At 44.4% G+C, this 21,469-nt stretch overlaps 2 protein-coding genes and 1 long non-coding RNA gene across 3 annotated transcripts in view; 1 reads left to right on the top strand and 2 right to left on the bottom strand.

Moving 5' to 3' along the window:
* LOC140422239 (uncharacterized) overlaps positions 1-21,469 on the bottom strand; it is a 262,902-nt gene that overhangs the window by 69,144 nt on the left and 172,289 nt on the right. The gene's annotated exons all lie outside the window — the stretch shown is intronic.
* LOC140418014 (uncharacterized) overlaps positions 1-21,469 on the bottom strand; it is a 110,493-nt gene that overhangs the window by 20,615 nt on the left and 68,409 nt on the right. Inside the window, exons 9-10 of the mRNA XM_072501445.1 lie at positions 13,926-13,999; positions 12,553-12,752 (exon numbers count right to left, since the gene is read on the bottom strand). Of these exons, the coding sequence (XP_072357546.1) occupies positions 12,553-12,752; positions 13,926-13,999 (274 nt within the window). The remainder of the gene's footprint in view (positions 1-12,552; positions 12,753-13,925; positions 14,000-21,469) is intronic.
* Positions 7,035-12,803, top strand: LOC140422278 (uncharacterized). The gene is made up of 2 exons (XR_011947352.1): positions 7,035-7,155; positions 8,098-12,803. It is a non-coding gene; the product is annotated as an uncharacterized lncRNA (long non-coding RNA).

Below are 21,469 nucleotides of genomic sequence, written 5' to 3'. Positions count from 1 at the left end.
GTGAGTTCACACCTGGGAGAGGCTGTTCACTGTGTGGGAAGGGATTCACTCAGTTATCCAAATTGCAGACACACCAGCAAGTTCACACTGGGGAGAGGCCATTTACCTGCTCTGACTGTGGGAAGACATTCACTCTATTACACAACCTGCGGAAACACCAGCGACTTCATAAGTCTTCACAGAGATTGGATTCTGCTGTTATTGCTGCCATTAATGACATCCACACTGAACCATGTTAATTCTGACAGTAGGTGAATTGGGAGGGATGGATGGTTTCTTTCTGCTGAACTGCCCAGTCTCACCTTGCTCCCAGCCTCAAAGAGCATCCGTCTCCTTTAGGCATTTGAAGAATATCATTCAAATGCTTTTTGTGTTCAAGTGACAAAGTTTGATTTTCCTGTTTGGAGCAACTGGGATCTTGGGCATCAGAAATAGAAGGATTGAGAACAAGAGCAGGGACGTTATGCTGAAGCTTTCTATAGCTTTGGTTAGGCCACAACTGGAGTATTGAATCCAGTTCTGGGTCTTCAGGAAGGATGTGAGGCTCCTTGAGAGAGGGGAGAGGAGATTTACCAGAATGGTTTCAGGGATAAGGGATTTTAACCACAAGTTTCGTTGAAGAAGTTGGGGGTTGTTCTCCTCAAACTGCCGTTGCTTAAACCGGTGTATTTCAAACTGTTTTTCCCGCAGCCCACTTTTACCAAATTACTGATCTTTAGGACACACGCCGGCTGACCTTCACGATCATTATTGCTTGCCTTTAATGTGACAGGTGAGCCTGTTTGGTCCTCATGATCTGACTTGCTTTGCTATTTAATGTTACATTTTGATAAGGACGATAGCTGACGATTTAAGTTCTCGCTGCATCTTTTGAAAAAAATCAAGAGGTTTGTCCTCGAACTCGCCATGCATTTGAAGATTTGACGGTTTAATCTTTCATTTGCCAGTACTTCCCTGCATAGGGAAACCAGGGGCTGGTTTAGCACAGGGCTAAATCGCTGGCTTTGCAAGCAGACCAAGGCAGGCCAGCAGCACGGTTCAATTCCCGTAACAGCCTCCCCGAACAGGCGCCGGAATGTGGCGACTAGGGGCTTTTCACAGTAACTTCATTTGAAACCTACTTGTGATAATAAGCGATTTTATTGTATTTATTTTTTATATAACGCACAAGGGCTTTGCATCCTGAAGTGCATTGACACAATTAAAGCCATATCTCAAGAAATCATCTTTATACAGCTTTGTTCCCAATTTCAGTTTCTTCTTAATGAGGCCCTGAGGCTCTGTATTTATCTCACACCAGCACTGCTTTGTCCTGCCGTGGACTCTCCTGCGAAGCTCTCTCCAGTAGATTCAGTTGAGAGATCCTGGTCTGTTTGTGTTCTGCCCTCTCTTCCTTATTATAAAATAATCCATCTTTAGTTCTTCACACAGTCCTATTGCTTGCTTGCTGGCAGCTACAAAATGGAGGAATCTCTGCTCCACGATTTCACACCCAAAGCATGGACGTACAGGGCACATGGCGTCAGTGTACGTACCAGACGCGTGACCTTCTCACCGCCCTCTGGCGGAAAGACTCCATCGTTCATATTTAAAGGCCAGTCACGGTCGACATTCTTTTATTTTTTTAAACTTTATTTCCAATACCTGATTTTTCCAAGTATATGACTTTATAATTACTGAAAATTAAAACATTTTCAGTTGAACATGTGCATCCTTACATTTACACACAAACTTTGTTTTAAATATATTCCCATTTATTCAGATATTTAAACAAGTACAGAAAAAAGTACAATCTTGTTTTTACTTTACAAATTATGACTTTAGACAAGATGAAGTAACTTGTCAAACACACACAATGTCACAATATTTCTCACTGTTTCCACTGCATTGCACTATCCAAACATCCAAGTCATCTCCTCCTCCATTCTCACCAAAAGCACTTACTCCCTGGTTTCCAGAGAGTGGTGACACAAAGCAATGACTGTGTAAGTTTCTGTGTAAGTGATGACTGTTAATATGTGTCGGCTGTATTGACTGGCCTCGTTTGATCGGTATTCCTCGCCAACAAATCTGGCCTGGCTTCGCTCTCACTGTCCAGTAGCTGCATCCGCCCCAGTCACAGACTGCTGACCACTGCCCGATCAGGACTTCACAGTGTGGGAGTGCAAGCAGACATTGTGCCAGCTGTTGAACAGCTTGACCACAGAGCCGCAGGTCGTGTACTATCGATCGGTGGAGGGTGACGAACTGAGCAGCGCACAGAAGACAAGCACCAGAGCGGAGCTCCAAGCTGGGGCCACCACTGTTACCATTGTGCACCCATGTGGATGTCTGTCAGCCCCTGTCCCCATCCCCTGCGTGCGGTGACCAGCACATAGCCCAGCCTCGAACCCCATGCCCCCAACACTGCAACCAATTGGAGACTGCCCGCAGCAGCATTCCTATAAGCTGGTCACGGCTGTTGGGGTCATCTTCCTATGATCGGGAATGCCACAACCGATCACTCCACGACCCTCCCGACACCTTCCCATGACCCACCCATGGGTCGCGTTGGTCGCTGAAGGAAACCAACTGGTTCTGATAGGTAAAAAGGTTAATTAATGATCCTTTGATTGTAGATTTTTAAAAACTCAGTTCAAAAGTCATTTTAAAATGGATTCCATCATGACACTGCAAAACTGTACAAATTTAACATCAGTTTACAAAGCACACAGCTTGCAGAAATAAGTAAAGCGAAGGCACAGCATTTGAAACAGTTTGCAAACGAGCTAAGCAAATGCCACATTTCTACTGAAGGTCAGGTTGACATTAGAGTTCATATGAGCCTTCCATTGTTGGAAAGAAGGAATTACAGGATAAAGCGCATACCAGTCCATGATAAGAACAGATTTTGCATACCAATGCCCACTAAAGAATTCACAGATGCAACATGGCTGTTAATTCTAAGTTAATGTTGCATATTGAAGGTTGACAACCCAATTATCGAACCAAATGTATTGAAGACTCATCCAAACCAATCAGCATGTTACAGGGGCAGGAATAGATTGACTTAGGCTGATAACAAATTCCTTAAAGGTAATAGTTTTAGGCTATTATTTCATTCTAGAATCATCTTATACTTTTGCCAAGCTATTTACTATCTTTATTTCGTATTTTCATATTTTCATTCTACTTCTAATCTGCACAGCTGTTTGCTTCGAGCAAAGAAACCATTACTGTATTTTGAATTCCAAGTCGTTTGTAAATTACTAAGTATAATCATCACAAGTAAAGCTTTCAGCAGGGGCCTGAATTGAGAACATTTTGATTTTGTAACCACAAGAAGATTACTCTCTTTATAATCAATAGATATCAATAAAATTTCATTTTGCATCCGAGAAGTCTAGTGCAAATTTCTGCCTCGTTAATTGTATAGGAGAATACAGTAACACAAAGGCACTCTTCATCAGTCGGGACCCTGAGTTTGAAAAACCCTGCCATAACTTAATGGTACAAGAAATAAGGGGACACAGATTTCAGGTTTTGCAGAAGAGTTATATCTCTATCACAGCATTGTCTTGATGGGCTGAATAGCCTCCTTCACAGCCCCATGATTGTGATGTAAAGAGAAAAATTTCAGCTGTACCACTCTCTCTAACCCCCCCAAATCACTCTTCTCTGGTGCCATTCTCATAAATCTCCTCTGCATTCTCTCTGAGAACTTTATTTTTCTTAAAGTGTGGGGCCCACAAATAGGGTTCCATTCTAGAGGGATAGAATTGAAAAGCAGGGAGATTATGTTCAACTTGTTTAGAACCAGGGTTAGACTACACTGGGAGGACTGTCAACATTTGTGATCTCCATTTCGAAAAAGGAACGAGAGGCACTGGAGAAAGTTCAACAAAAATTCATAAGAATAATACCACAACTGAGAGCATTTCACCCTCAGGAAAGATTGAGGCTGCTTTTCTCTAGAAAAGAGAAGACTAAAGGGTGACGTGATGGAAATCTTTCAGATGATGAAGGAGGTCAATAATCCAATAGGGATTTGATGAGAAACCTCTTTACCCAGTGAGTGGTGAGAATGTGGAACTCACTACCACAGCGAGTGGTTGAGGTGAGCAGCATGAATACATTGAAGGGGAAGCTCGATACATACATGGGGAGAAAGGAATAGAAGGATATGCTGATGGGGGAGATGAAGAGGGGTGGGTGGAGGCTCTTGTGGAACATAAATACTGACAGAGACCAATTGTGCTGAAGCGCTCCAAGGCTCAAAGAACATCAGACTAATGAAGATTTTGACCAATGGGTGAGCGAGTTATTGACACAAAAAGAAGCCATTTTGAACTTGCTGTCTCCAAAAGATAATCCAAAATGTTGGAGTCTGGGAAATGAACTGAAAAATGAAGCTCCGCCTAGAACTGAGCCAGAAGAATAGAGTTTAAATGTGGGATTGACCGGGACATTCCCTTTGGATTGAAACAATGGGGAAACTACACACATAGAAGAAAATAAAGTTCAAAACTTGAACTCTGAACAGACTATTCGAAACTGAACTTGAAAACGCACATCTGAGCAGCAATGAGGACTCTCCTCTCGCAGAAGGAACTTTGGACGATAATTATTGTAAGAAGAAAACTTTCAGAAAATATAGCGAGCAATAATGTTTTCCACCTTAAGTGAACTGTGATTCCTGGACATGGAATTCAGCAGTGTGCTGTTAGCAAGATGGACTTGTGAATGTGAAGGGGACAATGGAGGGATTATTATGTCTTTAACAGATTATCAGATATTTAAACACAGGAAAACATAGGAACAGGAGTAGGCCATTCAGCCCCTCGAGCCTGCTCCACCATTCAATAAGATCATGGCTGTTGTTAAAATATACAGAAGGGTGTAAGTTGTAATATTCTAAATGGGGTATTACGAGGGTGATACATTTTCATTTCTTCCTGGGGAAGATGTTGTGAAGATCTAGTTTCATGATTCATGTTTAAGAAATATAACTTTTAGTTTGGGAATTGGATTTTTTAAAATTTAAGATAAATGGAAAACCTGGGTTGAGAATCTTACAGAAACACCCTCAGGGAATTCGCAATCACCCATGTTGACTTAAGAAGTCAAAGCTGGAAGGGTAAGATCTGTAAAAGGGCAGCTGAGCTCTTTTTGCTGGCGACCTGGAGACATCGGGTCTGACAATTACTGCCCTGTCTTTGTCACAGAGGTGAATTCGTCATGCAGACCTCCGGGTCGAAAGGTATGGTTTTTGAAGCTGAACGCTTTAAACATCTGTTGGACATCCCCAAGAGTCTGTGTTGCCATGGGGATAAGTGATTCAGGGTGGAGCCTTGGTTTGAATTCTGGGTGTTTCTCATGGAAAGCTGGCAATCTGCAGTTCGCTTGGAAGTAGTCAGCTGTGGGACCAGGAGCTGTGAGACCAGAAGTCAAGAGGGCCGTGAGGAACCAGGGGTGTTGCTAATGTTTAAGTCTTTTAGTAAGAAGATAGTGAAGCCCACGTTGGACTGAGAGGTCCACAATTTTGAGGTATTAAAGGAAAGTTGGAGGGTTGTTCATCCGAAAGCTAATGGAAGGACCTCCATAAAATCTTGGCTAGCAGGGGCACGATGGGAATTCCAGATATTATTGACATCACTGTCTATATTGCAGCCACATATTTATTTATCTGCGATCACATAATCTCACCTCACAGAAAGAGGCAGTTCGGTCCATCGTGCCTCTGTTGGCTCTTTGAAAGAACTACTTAATTAGTCCAATGATCCTGTCCTTTCCCCATGAACCCTGCAAACTAATCCCCTTCCAGTATTTATCCAACTCCCTTTGCTGAATCTGCTTCCACCAGCCTTTCAGACAGTGTATTCCGGATCACAACACCTCATTGTGTAAAGATTTATCTTTCTCATTTCCCCTCTGGCTTTTATGTCAATCACCTTAAATCTGTGTCCTCTGGTTAACAATCCCTTTGTCAGTGGAAACAGTTTCCCTTTATTTATTTGAGGTAAACCAGTCATGATCTTGTCCAAATTCATTTAAAAGAAAGGTCCTGAACAGTCCCATTGTTCTGCCCATGGAACAATTTACATAAAAGCTTACATTCAATAAAATTAACCCAGTGACAGCAATGAGCAATTGTCTGCTTAAAACAAGTCTGATTCCAGATTGGGTAATGCTCATTCACGTGTTTAAAGTGGGTTTCCAGAACGGTCTTGAGCTAAGTTGGATTCTAGTCCTGGAGATACTGAATGTCCCTGGGGCAATTTTGCAAAATGACTGTTGGCTCAGGAATCGGAGGAAGATTCACAGATCCACATTGAATGGTCGCAAATTCAGGAGATGAAAATCACTTGTGTCTTTCATCAGCATACTATCTTTAAAAAATAAATACGGATAAATATTTACTATTTCAGAGTCCTGTCTTGCCTTTCTTTCAAATTGAAGCATTTTAGAGGGTCAATTTGGAACTGAGTAATTGGCACCTGTAACCAAATTAAACTGAGCCTAAATATTAATTATATACCCCTTAAAATCTGACAGAGAAAGATTCACGAGGATGATACCAGAACTGAGTTACAGGATAGATTGAACAGGCTGGGGATATTTTCTCTGGGAAAGAGAAGGTTGAAGACTGACCTGATAGTGATTTTAATGGGTGTGATGGGGTTGACATCATCAAGTCATGACTGATCACAGGATATAAATTCCAAACTGACAGTTCCAGTTGTCACAGAAAATGCTGTCGGCCACACACTCCTTTCTCCCTATTGATTTTAAGACTAATTAATCCCACTATTCGCCCCCAGTTCTCATCCCCTGAAGGTGCTGATTATCGGGTTCAGTTTCACTCCCACCTATTATCCTCCCCAATATGTTAGCCACATTGGGTTCCGTATGAATAATGGCGGGTATAACTCCCACAATTCCTCACGCTCGGGAAACTGCTCTATCCGCCGCGCAGGCGTCTCGGGATGCGCATGTCCAAGGGAGATGGAAACTGCGCATGTGTGGAAGTTTCACCCCCCCCCCAATTCGGCTGAGATGTTGACCAATGGGAAACTTGGAGGACCGGAAGGACTCTGGTCCTCCAGCCAGAGTGCGGCCTTTCTTGAGGATGAAGATTGAGTAAAAGACTAAAACGTCCTCCTGTCTCCAACATCTGTCAGTAAAACACTTTCATTTCTCCCCCCTTTCCATTTCTTTTCTCATTCTCACCTTCAATTGGTGACTTGCAGCAACTGAAGGGAAAGGAAGTGAATCCAGGGAGGGTGCAGACTCTGGAAAGCTTGGCCCAGGTCTCTCTCTCTCTCTCAAAGACATTGACATCCTTTGCTCCCTCAGCTTGACACATTTATTTGTCTGGCTAAAAGGATGGTCTCTTTCCTGATGTTCACAATTAAAAGGCTGCTTTCCGAGGAGGTGGCTGACAGTAAATTAATATCAGACAGAGAAATATCCAGTATTGTTATATTATGCAGATTAGATATATTATTTATGGTTCTGTACTAAAGTACATTTATTATTTCTAGTTGTGTAACATTGTATTGTCGCTACATTTTATATTTCCAGACACAGAGTCATTGAGTCACAGAAGCAATCCATTCTGTAACTGACAGGAGAAATGTTTGTGATTTTGTGAAACCTGTTTTTGATGTATCAGCTATTTAAAGTCGAATTTATCATGTCTATTCAAATATTGGTCATGCCAGTGATGCCGCTATCTTAAGAAGGATAAATAAATTCAGAGTGTTGTGGATGTTCAGTCACTGAGTTTGTTCAAGACAGAGAATAGAGGAATTTTGGATATTTTAGGAATGAACGGACTTGGGGTGAGCGCAGGGATGTGAAGATCAGCCGTTATCTGATGAAGTGACAGAATAGTCTTGAGGGGCTGAATGGCCTCCTGCTGTTCCAGTTTCTCATGTTCTAATGTTATAAGAATTATCAGGAGTAAACAATGGCGACAGAAGGAGCGGGGGAAGTGAGGGTGCATGGGGAGGATTACAGTCAAGATGGGGGAACAACTGAATCAAATATAAAATGGTCTGTTCTGAATTTCTGTCCTGTACTGACAGTGATGACTTTTGAAAACACCTTTTACAGGATGTTCGAAGAGGACGATTTACAGACAGAAATCTCAAACCAATTGTCAAGATATGGCATTCACTCAATTCATCAGGATCTGAATCTCAAGGGTGATTTTTTGTCTCTTTTGTCGGCTTCAAGATATTTAAAATTTCAGTGTGACTGGAAAAGCACTGAGACGCACACACCTGAGTGGGAGTGTTCCAGTGCACTGACTGTGGAAAGAGCTTTAACCAGTTATCCAGTCTGAAAAAATCACAACGTTCCCAGCAGGGAGAGATTGCACCTTTGTTCGCTGTAAAGTCGAGGCTTCAATTGATCGTTCAACGTGGAGATAAACAAGGGCACCCACGCCATGGGGAAACCGTGGACATGTGGGGACTGTGGGAAGGGATTTTGTACCCCATCTGCACTGGAAACTCATCGACGTGGTCACACCGGAGAGAGGCCGTTCACTTGCTCTGTTTGTGGGAAGGGATTCACTCAGTTATCTCACCTGCAGACTCATCAGCGAGTTCACACTGGAGAGAAGCCGTTCACCTGCTCAGAGTGTGGAAAGGGATTCACTAATTCATCCAACCTGTTGGTGCACCAGCGGGTTCACACCAGGGAAAGGTCATTCATCTGCTCTGAATGTGGGAAGGGATTCAGTGATTCATCCACCCTGCTAACACACCAGCGAGTTCACACTGGGGAGAGACCGTTCACCTGTCCAGAGTGTAGGAAGAGATTCACTCAGTTATCCAATCTGCGGAAGCACCAACAGGTTCACACTGGGGAGAGGCCATTCACCTGCTCCGAGTGTGGAAAGGGATTCATTCAGTTATCCAACCTGCTAACACACAAGAGAATTCACACTGGAGAGAGGCCATTCTGTTGCTCTGGGTGTGAGAAGTGATTCACTGATCTATCCAACCTGCTGGCACATCAGCGAGTTCACACCGGGGAGAGGCCGTTCATCTGTTCTGAGTGTGGGAAGGGATTCACTCACTTGTCAAGTCTGCTAAGACACCAGCGAGTTCACAAGCGATGACAGGTTGGATTCTGCTGTTATTGCTGGTGTTAATCACATCCAGGACTGAACCATGTTCATTCTGACACTTGGTGAAGTGGGAGGGTCGCAGGGTTTCTTTCTGCTGGACTGGCCGGTCTCACAACTTTGCTTCCAGTGGGCTGATGCTCTTTGAGCCGAGGAGAGCACATTTCCCTGAAATGATCCACAAAAGCTGATGAAGGACATTTATTTTATCCTGGATAATAAATAGTGTTTTTCCTAACACTACAGGTAGATCTAAAATAAATATGTTCATAATAAATGGGACTTTGAATTAATGATTCTTTTGAGCGTATGTCTAGAAGTTTTACAGAATCAAGAGGAGGAGGGGGGGTTTAAACTAAAATAGTCAGGGGGTGGGAACCTATGTCAGGATTAAGAGCAGGGGGAATCAGAAACACAAGAAAAATACAGCAAAGAGAATAAAAAAGCAGAGAAACCAAGGGCCTGTATCAGATAACGACATTGTAATAAATAGTAGGGACCGGTCAAGGAATGTTAAAAGGACTATCCTTTTTTTCCCCATAAATTTAGGATACCCAATTATTTTTTTCAATTAAAGGGGAATTTAGCGTGGTTAATCCACCTAACCTGCACATCTTTGGGTTGTGGGGGTGAAACCCACGCAGACAAAGGAGAATGTGCAAACTCCACACGAACGCTGACCCAGGGCTGGGAGCGAACCCGGGTCCTCAGCGCCGTGAGGCAGCAGGGCTAACCACTGTGCCACCCAAGGTTTTGTACTTGAATGCTCAGAGCATTTGAAATAAAATGGATGCATTCGCTGTGCAGACGGATGTCAAGGGGTCTCACACAGCAGATTGCTAAATCAAAGGGCATAGGATTACGGGTAGTGTCTTGAGATGGATAGAAAGCTGGTTCGCTGGCAGGAAGCAAAAAGTTGGAATGAATGTTTTTTTCCGATTGGCAGGCAGTGACTAGTGAAGTGCCACAGGTACTGTGCTGGAACCCCAACTGTTCACATTATATATTAATGATTTGGACAAGGAAAATAAGTTTGCAGATGATGCAAAGTTGGGAGAAGATGATCTGTGAGGAGGATGCAGAGATTATTCAGCAGGATTTAGACAGGCTGAGTGAGTGGGCATATGAATGGTAGTTTCAGGAGAACCTGGATAAATGTTAGGTTAGCCACTTTGGTAGAAAAATAGGAAGGCAGATTATTATTTCAATGGGTGTTAATTGAAAGAGGTGGAGACTCAGTGAGACTTTGGTGTCCTCATGCATCAGTCGCTGAGAGTAAACGTGCAGGTATAGGGCGGGGGGGAAAGAGGCAGCACCCAAAACACAGGGGAAATATATAATACAACAGGGTGCAGGGCCCACGAGCAGCACCCCCAAAAGAAGGTCAAGTTCTCCTGGTGAGGCCTCACCACCCTCACAGCGCTGGGACTATCCACTCCCCCACAGGTGACAACGGTGGGGGGGGGGTTCTCAAGCCATGAAGTTACCATGCTGGGCACGCACGGTGACACAGTGGTTAGCACTGCTGCCTCACAGCTCCAGGGACCCGGGTCCAATTCCAGCCTCGGGTGACTGGTCTGTGTGGAGTTTTCACTTTCGCCCCGTGTCTGCATGGGTTTCCTTTGGGTGCTCCGGTTTCCTCCACAGTCCAAAGATGTGCAGGTTAGGTGAATTAGCCATACTAAATTGCCCCTTAGTGTCCAAAGGGTTAGGTGGGTTTACTGGGTTATGGGGATAGGGTGGAGGTGTGGGCTTAAGTAGGGTGCTCTTTCCAAGGGCCGGTGCAGACTTGATGGACCAAATGGCCTCCTTCTGCACTGTAAATTCTGTGGTCTAATGATGCACTAACATAGACCACACCGGCAAAATGTAGAGCACAAATGTACAGCCTAACCGCACTGTGTCTAGAACGAGTTAAAGATGCAAAATGTTTGTTTCTGTTACCATGGCGAATCCTGTGTTATGTTTTTGTTATTATTATTACTCCTGTGTGGTTTTTTTCTCTCTGGGCAGATACAATTGCGCAGTCGGAGTGTGTGGATGATAAGTCTGTCTGTCATAAAATGAAAATCTTTCAATAAAAATAGTTTTGTTTTAAAGTGAGTGCCCAAAAGCTTGGCAGATGGAAGATGATGTAGCAAAATGTAAAGTTATGCATTTTGGTAGGAGAACTAAAGGGGCTGAGCATTATTTAAATGGAGAAAGATGGCAGAACACTGCAGCACAGAGGGATTTGGGGGTCCTCCTGCATAAATCACAAGGTTGGCATGCAAGTTCAGCAGGTAATTGCCAAGATACATTGAATGTTGGCATTTATTTCAAAGGGAATGGAATATAAAAATAGGGATGTTCTACTAAAACTATACAAGGCAGTAGTTAGACCACACCATAAATACTGCGAGCAGTTTTGGTCCCTTCATCTAAGGAAAGATATACTATCATTGGAGGCAGTCCAGAGAATGCTCACAAGGTCGATCCAGGGTTTGAAGGGATTTTCTGATGAGGAGAGGTTGGGCCTGTACTAATTGGAGTTTAGAAGGATGAGAGGTGACCGTATTGAGACAGGATTCTCAGGGGGCTCGACACGATAGATACTGAGAGGATGTTTCCTCTTGTGGGAGAACCTAGGACCAGAGAGCATCATCTCAGAGTAAGAGATTGTTGTGTTCTTTGTTTTTGTCCTTCAGGATGGTGAAGGTTGTAGTGTTAACAAAGAACAGCAAGCAGCGTTTAACAAACAAAGCTAATTTATTACACTACACTGAATTAGATTCGAACATATTACTAAGGAATTAGACAAGTCAAGATGACACTACACTTCTACAACACTAAATTATTCTATCAGTTAAACTATCTCACACCTACTCTGTCTGGTTCCCTTCCACTCTCTCCCAGAAGTCAAGGAGGCCAGTGATATTTATATGGTTGCTCTATGGCACCATCTAGTGAGTAGAGTAGTAACATTACATTAACCCTTTATGTGCTTTATAAAATCCACATATTGTGATAGCCCCCTTTCTTTGAAAAATTTGATTCTTGCATTCAAAGTTACATACAGGCAGTGTAATGGCAATGTACAGTAATGAACACCAGTAAAAGTTATACGAGTTAAATCAGTGTTTTATAGTTCATAAATTGAGACGATCAGGTTTCTTCCTTCATCTTGTTGATGTTCTCAATCCAACTGTCATTGAGTCAGAATTTTTCTTCTTTTGATTCATATTTGCATCAGTAAGTTGAGCATCAGATGATGAAGTACTGAGTTTTAACCAATGTCCAGGAAACCTACTGTTGGAAAACAATTGTTGAGGTTGAATTGGAGTTGGAGGTTGCTTCACCTTCAACAATGCACGACGATTTCTCCTGAATATCGAACCTTCAGATGTTTTTGCAAGATAGGAATGTGGAGCTGCCTGACTTAAAACACGATCCACCTGTTGGATCTTGTACACGTCCACAATCTCCTGGAACTAGCGGAATCAGCTGTTTGGCTGACTTGTTGTAATACAAGCTTTGAGTTTGCTGCTGCTGTCTCATCTTGTTTACAATTGATTTATCATCAAGATTTGGTACAGTTAGGTTGGCAATGTTGTATGCAGCAGTCTGTTCATAAGAGGTTGCACTGACGAAAGACCTGTCGATAAAGGAGCAGCTCTATAACTTAATAAAGCTAGCACAAAATCTAGTCTCGCCTCGTATGCTTTCTTCAACAATTTCTTCACGATACCTACACCTTTCTCAGCATTCCCATTGGACCGGGTCCATTCCCAACTGTCGAAACAAGGTCCATTGTCCCTTTCGACGATCAATGTTATCCCGTGTCTAGAAAAAACATCTTTTAGTTGACTTGATGACTGATTTTGAACTTGAGTTTGTAAGTTTAATCACTTCTGGATAATTTGAGTAATAGTCAATAATGACGAGGTAACCTTTGCCTTGAAAGTAGAAAACATCTATTCCCACTTTAGAACATTGAATTGTACAATATTCATCATTGGGAATTTATCTTTTTGTTAAGCAGACTAGTTTCTTTGACAAATGTCACAATCAGAAACATAATTTTAAATGTCTGAATTTATACCAGGGCAATATACGGATTGCCTCGCGCGTCATTTACATTCCTGAATACCCTGGTGTCCTTCATGGACCTGGGTAAGAATCTGTCTTCTCAACTTTGTAGGAATGACTATTCTATCCAGTTTGAGGAAAACTCAATTTACCACAGAAAGGCCATTTTTAACATTTCTGAAGCAAGAACGGCTTGCATTTGGCCATCCATCAGTCATGTGCTGAATCATTCACTGCAAAACTTCATCCTTTGCAGTTTCTTCTTTAATTAATCTTAATTTGCAATCAGAAACATGTAGTGTGTCAGCTAGCATGTCAGCTTGAGCTTCTATCACCTGCACAAGATCTGGAATCTTATCTTCATTTCAGTAGCACGTGATAATGTATCTGCAAGGATCAGAACTTTTCCTGGAGTATATACTGGACAAAAATCATATCTTCTTGGTCTCATTAGGATTCTCTGTAATCTGGGCGAATATCATTCAGACTCTTGTGAATTAGTTAATTTACACACGTGGCCTATGATCAGTCATGTAGGTAGACCATAAACACAGGAAAATATTTCAACACCCTTCACCAGACCCAAGACATTCTTCCTCAATCTGTGCGCAGCATTGTTCAGTGGGCATCATGGCTCAAGAAGCATATGCTACCGGTCTCCACAGATCATTTTGAAGTCTTCTGTAGAAGAACAGCTCCCATCCTGACTTGACTCGCGTCCGTCGAGATCTTTGCCTACTTTGTCGGATCGTAAAATGTGAGAAGTGGGGCTGAGGTCAGTGCGGGTTTGAGGTCAGACTTTTCCGTTTCATGCTGTGAAGTCCAAGAAAAAGAAAAATATTTCTTGATCACTTGTCGACGCGCTGTTGTCGCCACATTCCGGCGCCTGTTCGGGGAGGCTGGTACGGGAATTGAACCCGCGCTGCTGGGTCTTATTCTGGATTACAAGCCAGCTGTTCAGCCCACTGTGCTAAACCAGCCCCTAGCATCAACACCTTGTAGAGATGATTTATTGGCATCAACTATTTCAAATCGCACTGGCAGGTGGATATCATTGTTACTTACTGTTAGACAACACAACCCTCTTGTGCTGATGATGTTGCCACTGTAGTCCCTCAATTGGCATTTAGTAGCTTCAATTGGAGGAAAGAGGTGTGATACAGTGATCAAATTTGCATGAGCTCCAGTATCCAACTTGAAAAATATTTTGGACCCATTTACTTTCAATGATGTGTTCCAATCTTTCTTAATATGAACAGATGATATCTGCTTTGTCATTTTTCAGCATTATCAATCTTGTTGACTGCATCAACAAAGAATGTGTCTTCTAAATCGTATTGTTGTGCTTCAACATCGAAATGAGAACATTTTGCTTTGTTTTGCATACTTTGAATTTTCATGGCCTTGTTAAAAAAGTTTTTTGTATTAATTGGAGGCTTTTTTGTACTTGAACGGCACTGTGAAGCATAATGATAAGTTTGCCAATGGCTGGGCATTTTATTCCTTGGTGGGCGTGGCCACAGCGTGCACACATCACCAAGCTGCATATGTCATTTGTAAAATGGCTGCCAGCTGCAGCGCGTCATTTTTAAAACTGCACCACAGCTGTAATGGCGTCAGCAACGTTGTCTTCTTTCGCGCCTTTTTCCCGGGTCTGTATATCTGCAGACTGACTCGCGGCAAGCTCACTCACTCGGCACAAACATATTGCATCTTCTAACGATACATTGTGCTGCTAAGCAAATGCTCACAACGTTTTTCAATTTTAATACCAAACACGATTTGGTTACTGAGGAGGGAATCAGTCTGCGCTCTTAAACGGAGACTCCATAGGATCCATCACCACCTCCAAAATATCCATCAGACCCTCCTCAATATCCATCGCCACCTCCACAATATCCCTCAATGAACATCACTAAAAACATTTGCTCATTATCACATTGCTGTGTGTGGGATCTTGCTGTGTTTCCTACATTACAGCAGTGACTGCACTTCAAAAGTACTTCATTGGCTGTAAAGCACTTTGGGACGTTCTGTGGGTGTGGAAGGCGCTAGAGTAATGCATGTTTTTAAATTGAAGATTTGTTATCTGATCTCATTATCTGGAAATTAATTGATTTCAGCCACCCCCAACTTACCATTTAATAAATTCACTTTGGTTCAGACAAGACTTTAACCAATTAAGACAAAGGCAGAATTCTCTGGATAGTAAATTTTAAAATAAGTTTATTAAATGAAAAAGGTTTTCTGAACAACTTTAAGACATTCACTTTTATAACTTCATGTGGGTGATCAGTCTGTAGAAGCGTAACCCTCTCTGGCTCCTTCTTTGATAGTAATTCTTGTGGAATTCAGCCTCGGGAGTCTGGCTCCTTATTTGACAGTAATTTCCTTGGAACTCGGCCTCGGGAGTCTTCAGTACTTGGCCAGCAAGAAAAACGTTCGGAACCTCTACTTTTATCCCCAAAGTGACCATTATCTCACGTCAGAGTTGGGCCTGTTGTAACAGGATAATTTGGTCACATTTGGGACACATACAGCAACCGACCTACGCCACAAACCTTGGCCCGAACGCAAACCTCCTCAGGATTTCAAACAAATACCTACACCCTACCCAGTCAAAGGCCTTCTCTTAGTCCATTGGCACAGTCACCTCTGGCACTCACCCCCTCCACTTCCTCGCCACAACAGGGTCATAATTATGTTTAACAACCTCCTACTATTGCAGGAGGGAGCTGCCTCCCCTTCACAAACCCCGTCTGATCCTCGGAGACCACCTCCGGCACACACCCCTCCAACCTTCTCACCAATACCTTTGCCAGGACTTTCACATCAGTATGCAGCAGCGAGATGGGTCTATAGGACCCGCTGTCCAATGTATTCTTCCCCCTTTTCAAGATTAGTGAAAACGACGCCTGCGCCATAGCCCGAAATCCCCCCCTCTTCTCCGTCGGGAACGACTTATAAAATTCCACCGGAAAGCCATCCAGCCCCGCCGCCTTACCTGACTGCATCGTGCCAATGCATTCCATCACCTCCTTTAGTCCTAACGGCTCATCCAGTGCCTGCCTCTTCCCCTCCTCCAACTCCGGGAAGTCCAGCCCATCTAAAACTGACTGGAACACCTCATTTATACTCTCCGGATCCAACACCATGTTCCCCCCCACTCCAGCTTCACCTGAAGAATTTCCCTGACCGCTGTCAGTCATCACAGTTGGTGGGCCAGCGTGCGACTCACCTTTTCCCCCCCCCCCCTACTCTGCACCCCCACTCCCTCTGCAGCTGACCCACCACCCTTCCCATTGTCAACCGATCAAACTGCCCTTGTAACCTCCTCCTTTCCGCCAACAACCCCATCGTGGGGGCCACAGAATACCTCCTATCCACCTCGACTATCTGGTCCAACAGTCGCCGATGCTCCTCCCTCCCATCTTATCCTTATGGGCCTTGGACAAAATAATTTCCTCCCGGACCACCGCCTTCAAGGCCTCCCAAAGCATGGCTGCCAATACCTCCCCATTCTGATTAAGCGCAACATAATTCTTAATCACCATTGCTACCTTCCCACGGAACTCCCTTGTTGGTCAAAAGCTCTGAATCCCGCCTCCACCCCAACCTCTGCGCCTATCCCGAACGAACTCTCACATCTCAATAGTCGGGGCGTGGTCCGAAATCACTATTCCTGCATATTCCTCACCTCCCACCCCCATCAGCACCGCCTGCACACTGGGAGCACTGTCAACATTTGTGATCTCCATTTAGAAAAAGGAAATAGAGGCACTGGAGAAGGTGCAACAAAGATTGACAAGAATAATACCAGAACTGAGGGCATTTCACCCTCAGAAAAGGCTGGAGCTGCTTTTCTCTAGAAAAGAGAAGATTGAAGGGTGACCTGATGGAAGTCTTTAAGATGATGAAGGGGTTCAATAATCCAATAGGCATTTGATGAGAAACCTCTTTACCCAGTGAGAGTGAGAATGTGGAACTCACTCCCACAGCGAGTGGTTGAGGTGAACAGAATTTTTAAAAATTCAGTCATGGGATGTGGGTGTCGCTGGCTGGGCCAACATTTATTGCCCTGGAACTGAGGCCATTTCACAAGGCCCAAGTAGACAAGGACGGCAGATTTCCAGCCCTAAAGGGGAACCACACTGGTTCATGTGACAATCAACAATGGTCTAACCTTTAGACTTTTAATTCCAGATTTTTATTTAATTGAAATTTCACCATCTGTCTTGTGGGATTTGAACCGGGCTCCTGGAACATTACACAGGGCCTCTGGAATACTAGGGACGATGCCACTACGCCACTGCCTCTCCTGAATACATTGAAGGGGAAGCGAGATATATACATGAGGGAGAAAGGAATAGAAGGATATGCTGATGGGGGAGATGAAGAGAGCTGGATGTAGGCTCATGTGGGGCATAAATACAGAGAGACAATTGAGCCGACTGGCCTGGCCCTGTGTTGTAGACTCAATGGAACAGAGACAAATGTGTTTCTTTTCGTTCTACCCGAGGCGGTAGGACTATTTACTCTGCAGGATAAAAGTCCTGTCAGCCCACTGGAAGCAAAGTTGTGAGACCGGCCAGTCCAGCAGAAAGAAACCCTTCGACCCTCCCACTTCACCAAGTGTCAGAATGAACATGATTCAGTCCTGGATGTGATTAACAACAGCAAAAACAGCAGAATCCAACCCCTGTCATCACTCGTGTCTGGGTGTCACAGCAGGTGCAATATTTTTACAGACTGTGTAACTGGTTAAAGCTCTTTCCACAGTCACTGCTCTAGAACACTCTCACTCGGGTATGTCTCTCTCTCTCGGTGCTTTTCCAGTCACACGGATGGTTAAAATCTTCTGAAGCCAACGTGATCTTTGAGATTTCTGTCTGTAATTCCTCCTCTTCTAATATCCTGTAAAAACAATTTACAAAAGACATCACTGTCAGCACAGGATAGAAACTCAGAACAGATAATTCTAGTTTCTATAGTACACTTTTCCTCTCTCATTCCCCAAAAGCTGTAAATCTCCATCCCACACACTCTCCCTCCATTCTCACTCTGCTGTATCTACTATTCACCCTCCCAATTCTCCTGAAGGTGCTGATTCAGGCTGATTGACAGATCCCTGCTCACTGCTTCCTGTCCTGGATGTAGACATTATAACAAATAGGGAAGGGATTCACTCACTTATCCAACCTGCAGTTGGCCATTGGGCCCATCGAGCCTGCTCAACCATTCAATGAGACCATTTACCGATCTACCTCAGTACCATTCCCCCACACTACCCCCATCTCACTTGATATCTTCAATATTGAGAAACCGATCATTCACTGACTTGAAAATACTTGATGACTGAGGCCCCACAATCCTCTAGGGTAGAGAATTCTAAAGCTTCACCACATCGGGGCAGCACGGTAGCATTGTGGATAGCACAATTGCTTCACAGCTCCAGGGCCCCAGGTTCGATTCCGGCTTGGGTCACTGTCTGTGCGGAGTCTGCACATCCTCCCCGTGTGTGCGTGGGTTTCCTCCGGGTGCTCTGGTTTCCTCCCACAGTCCAAAGATGTGCAGGTTAGGTGGATTGGCCATGATAAATTGCCCTTAGTGTCCAAAATTGCCCTTAGTGTTGAGTGGGGTTGCTGGGTTATAGGGATAGGGTAGAGGTGTTGACCTTGGGTAGGGTGCTCTTTCCAAGAGCCGGTGCGGACTCGATGGGCCGAATGGCCTCCTTCTGCACTGTAAATTCTATGATAATCTATGATCCTCGAGTGAAGAAATCCCTCCTCATCTCCGCTTTCTTTCCATTTTCCTGCAGGTTTCCCATAACCCTCGACTCCCTCGTCAATCGGAAATCTGTCCTGTGGAGTGCGACATAGTGGTGCAGTGGTTAGCACTGCTGCCTCACGGTGCCGAGGACCCGGTATCGATCCCGGTCCTGGGTCACTGACTGTGTGGAGTTTTCACATTCTCTCCGTGTCTGCGTGGGTCTCACCCCCACAACACAAAGATGTGAGGCTACGTGAATTGGCCACGCTAAATTGCCCTTTAATGGGCAAATGAAATAATTTACTTTACAATTAAAAAAATAAATCTGTCCCGGGTTTGGGGGGTGGAAACCACGTGCTGCGGGCGCCGGAGTAGCTGTTTTTCTGCAGGTTATGGTGCCACTCGCCCATAATGCATCATTTATCTTGAATGCCCGGCACTCATCTACCGAATCCTTGAATTAATATTTGTTATCACGTCCCTGGAAGACTTCGGGATTGAGTTTGCTAAGATTATGCTGAAGAACATCAAGGAATTAGTCGATAAAAGAGCACAGGCAGATTCAGCGGGGCTGGAGTCGCCTTTTCAACATGGCGGCCTGACCCTCAGGAGGTCTCCCGACCCCGCGCTCTCCGGGGCTCTTTCGGAGGCTGTGAAAATGACTGCCGACATTCTCCGTGTTATTGACCAGAGACCGAGTGTGCTGACATTCTAGTGATGTGTCGGTGGGCGTGGAGCATTTATTCTCTTCCCTGAAGCTTCCGGAGGCCTCAGAAAGCCAGTGTGACGCTCTCAATGCTCCCCTTTCCAGGGAAGAGGTGTCAAAGGCCATGAAGGAGCTGCAGCTGGGTAAAGCCCCGGGACCAGATGGCTGTGGGTGAGGTTTATCGGGGGTTTGAGGATTTGTTGTTGGATGACCCGTTGGTAGATATGTATTGTCACTCTTTTGACTCTGTGATGCAGCACCGACTTTTCGTGAGGCTAATATCTCTTTGATTCTGAAGGTGGGCAAGGACCCAGAGAAGTGGGTCTCTCATCACCCAATCTCTCTTTTGAACATTGACTTGAAACCGCTATCTAAAGTTTTGGCGATAAGGCTGCAGGACATCCTTCCGACAATTGTGCGGGAGGACCAGACTGGGTTTATCAGGGGAAGATTTTCCAGTAACGGTTCGAATGTTGCTGAAGCTTGATGAAGTAAAATGGGAGGAGCCCTGTGTACAGTATAAATGACAGGGACTGAATGGCCTGGTTCTGTGCTGTACATTCTGCGTGAAGAACTTGCATCACACAAGATTCCCCATAAAATACTTTTTCTGAAGATTTGGCATTTGTGTTTTTAAACTTAGGTCGAGACAAAATGTTGTGGCATATAAACCATGCAAACGTTCAGCGTGGCAATCTTGATGTTGAAACAGCACACACTTGGCGGCATGGTGGCGCAGTGGTTAGCAGTCCTGCCTCATGGTGTTGAGGTCCCGGGTTCGATCCTGGCTCCAGGTCACTGTCCGTGTGGAGTTTGCACATTCTCCCCGTGTCTGTGTGGGTCTCATCAAAAAGATGTGCAGGGTAACTGGGTTGGCCACAATAAATTGCCCGTTAATTGGGGAAAAAATAATTGGGTACTCTAAGTTTTTGTGAAAAATCACAGACCATCCGCAGCGGTGCTCCAGAATGGTTTACGGTCGTTGAATTTTGAGCTTCAGAGAGGGACTAGACAGGGCTGCCCTCTGTCCCCCTGGTGGTTTACATTGGTCATTGAACCCTTGCCGGGAGCTATTAGATCGGAGTCTCTGATATCAGGACTGGAGGATGGATCACTCTGTGTGCAGATGACGGGCTGCTGTTTGTGTCGATCCCCAGTGTTTCAGTCCCGGCCATTATTGGAGTAGTGGATAGATTTAGTGACTTCTCTGGTTATATGATCAATTTTACATGGGCAGCGCTGTGGTTAGCACTGCTGCCTCATGGTGCCGAGGACCTGGGTTCGATCCCGGCTCAGGTTCACTGTCCGGAATGGAGTTTGCACATTCTCCCTGTGTCTGTGTGGGTCTCACCCGCATAACCCAAAGATTGCAGGGTCGGTGAATTGGCCACGCTAAATTGCCCCTTAATTAGTGGGGCGGGGTAAGCCCCCTCCTCTTGCTAACTTCCCCTTCAGATGGCACCCCCCTTGGGATTTAAATATCTGGGAATGTCAATGACCCCCCCCCCCTCTTTCAGACAGCTATATGCAGCCAACGTTCCACAGCTGATGGTGGCTATTAGGTGGGACCTTGCCCAGTGGTCGGCTCTTCCAATTTCATGTAAAATGAAATGTGTTGCCCAGACTGTTGTACCCTCTGCAGATGCTGCCTAAACATCTGTCAACCAGTCATTAAGGAAATTGATGGAATGATTAGTACATTTATCTGAAATTTTAAAAAGCCTTGCCTCAAGTTTGTGCAGCTCCAATTACCAGGAGCTAAAGGAGGTTTGGGTCTCCTGAATATCAGGTTATATCAATTGGCCTCT

This window comes from Scyliorhinus torazame, chromosome 5 (genome assembly GCF_047496885.1).
Source record: "Scyliorhinus torazame isolate Kashiwa2021f chromosome 5, sScyTor2.1, whole genome shotgun sequence".
Classification (NCBI taxonomy): domain Eukaryota; kingdom Metazoa; phylum Chordata; class Chondrichthyes; order Carcharhiniformes; family Scyliorhinidae; genus Scyliorhinus; species Scyliorhinus torazame.
The sequence above is the reverse complement of the archived record's forward strand: the minus strand, read 5'-3'. Positions and strand labels throughout refer to the sequence as shown.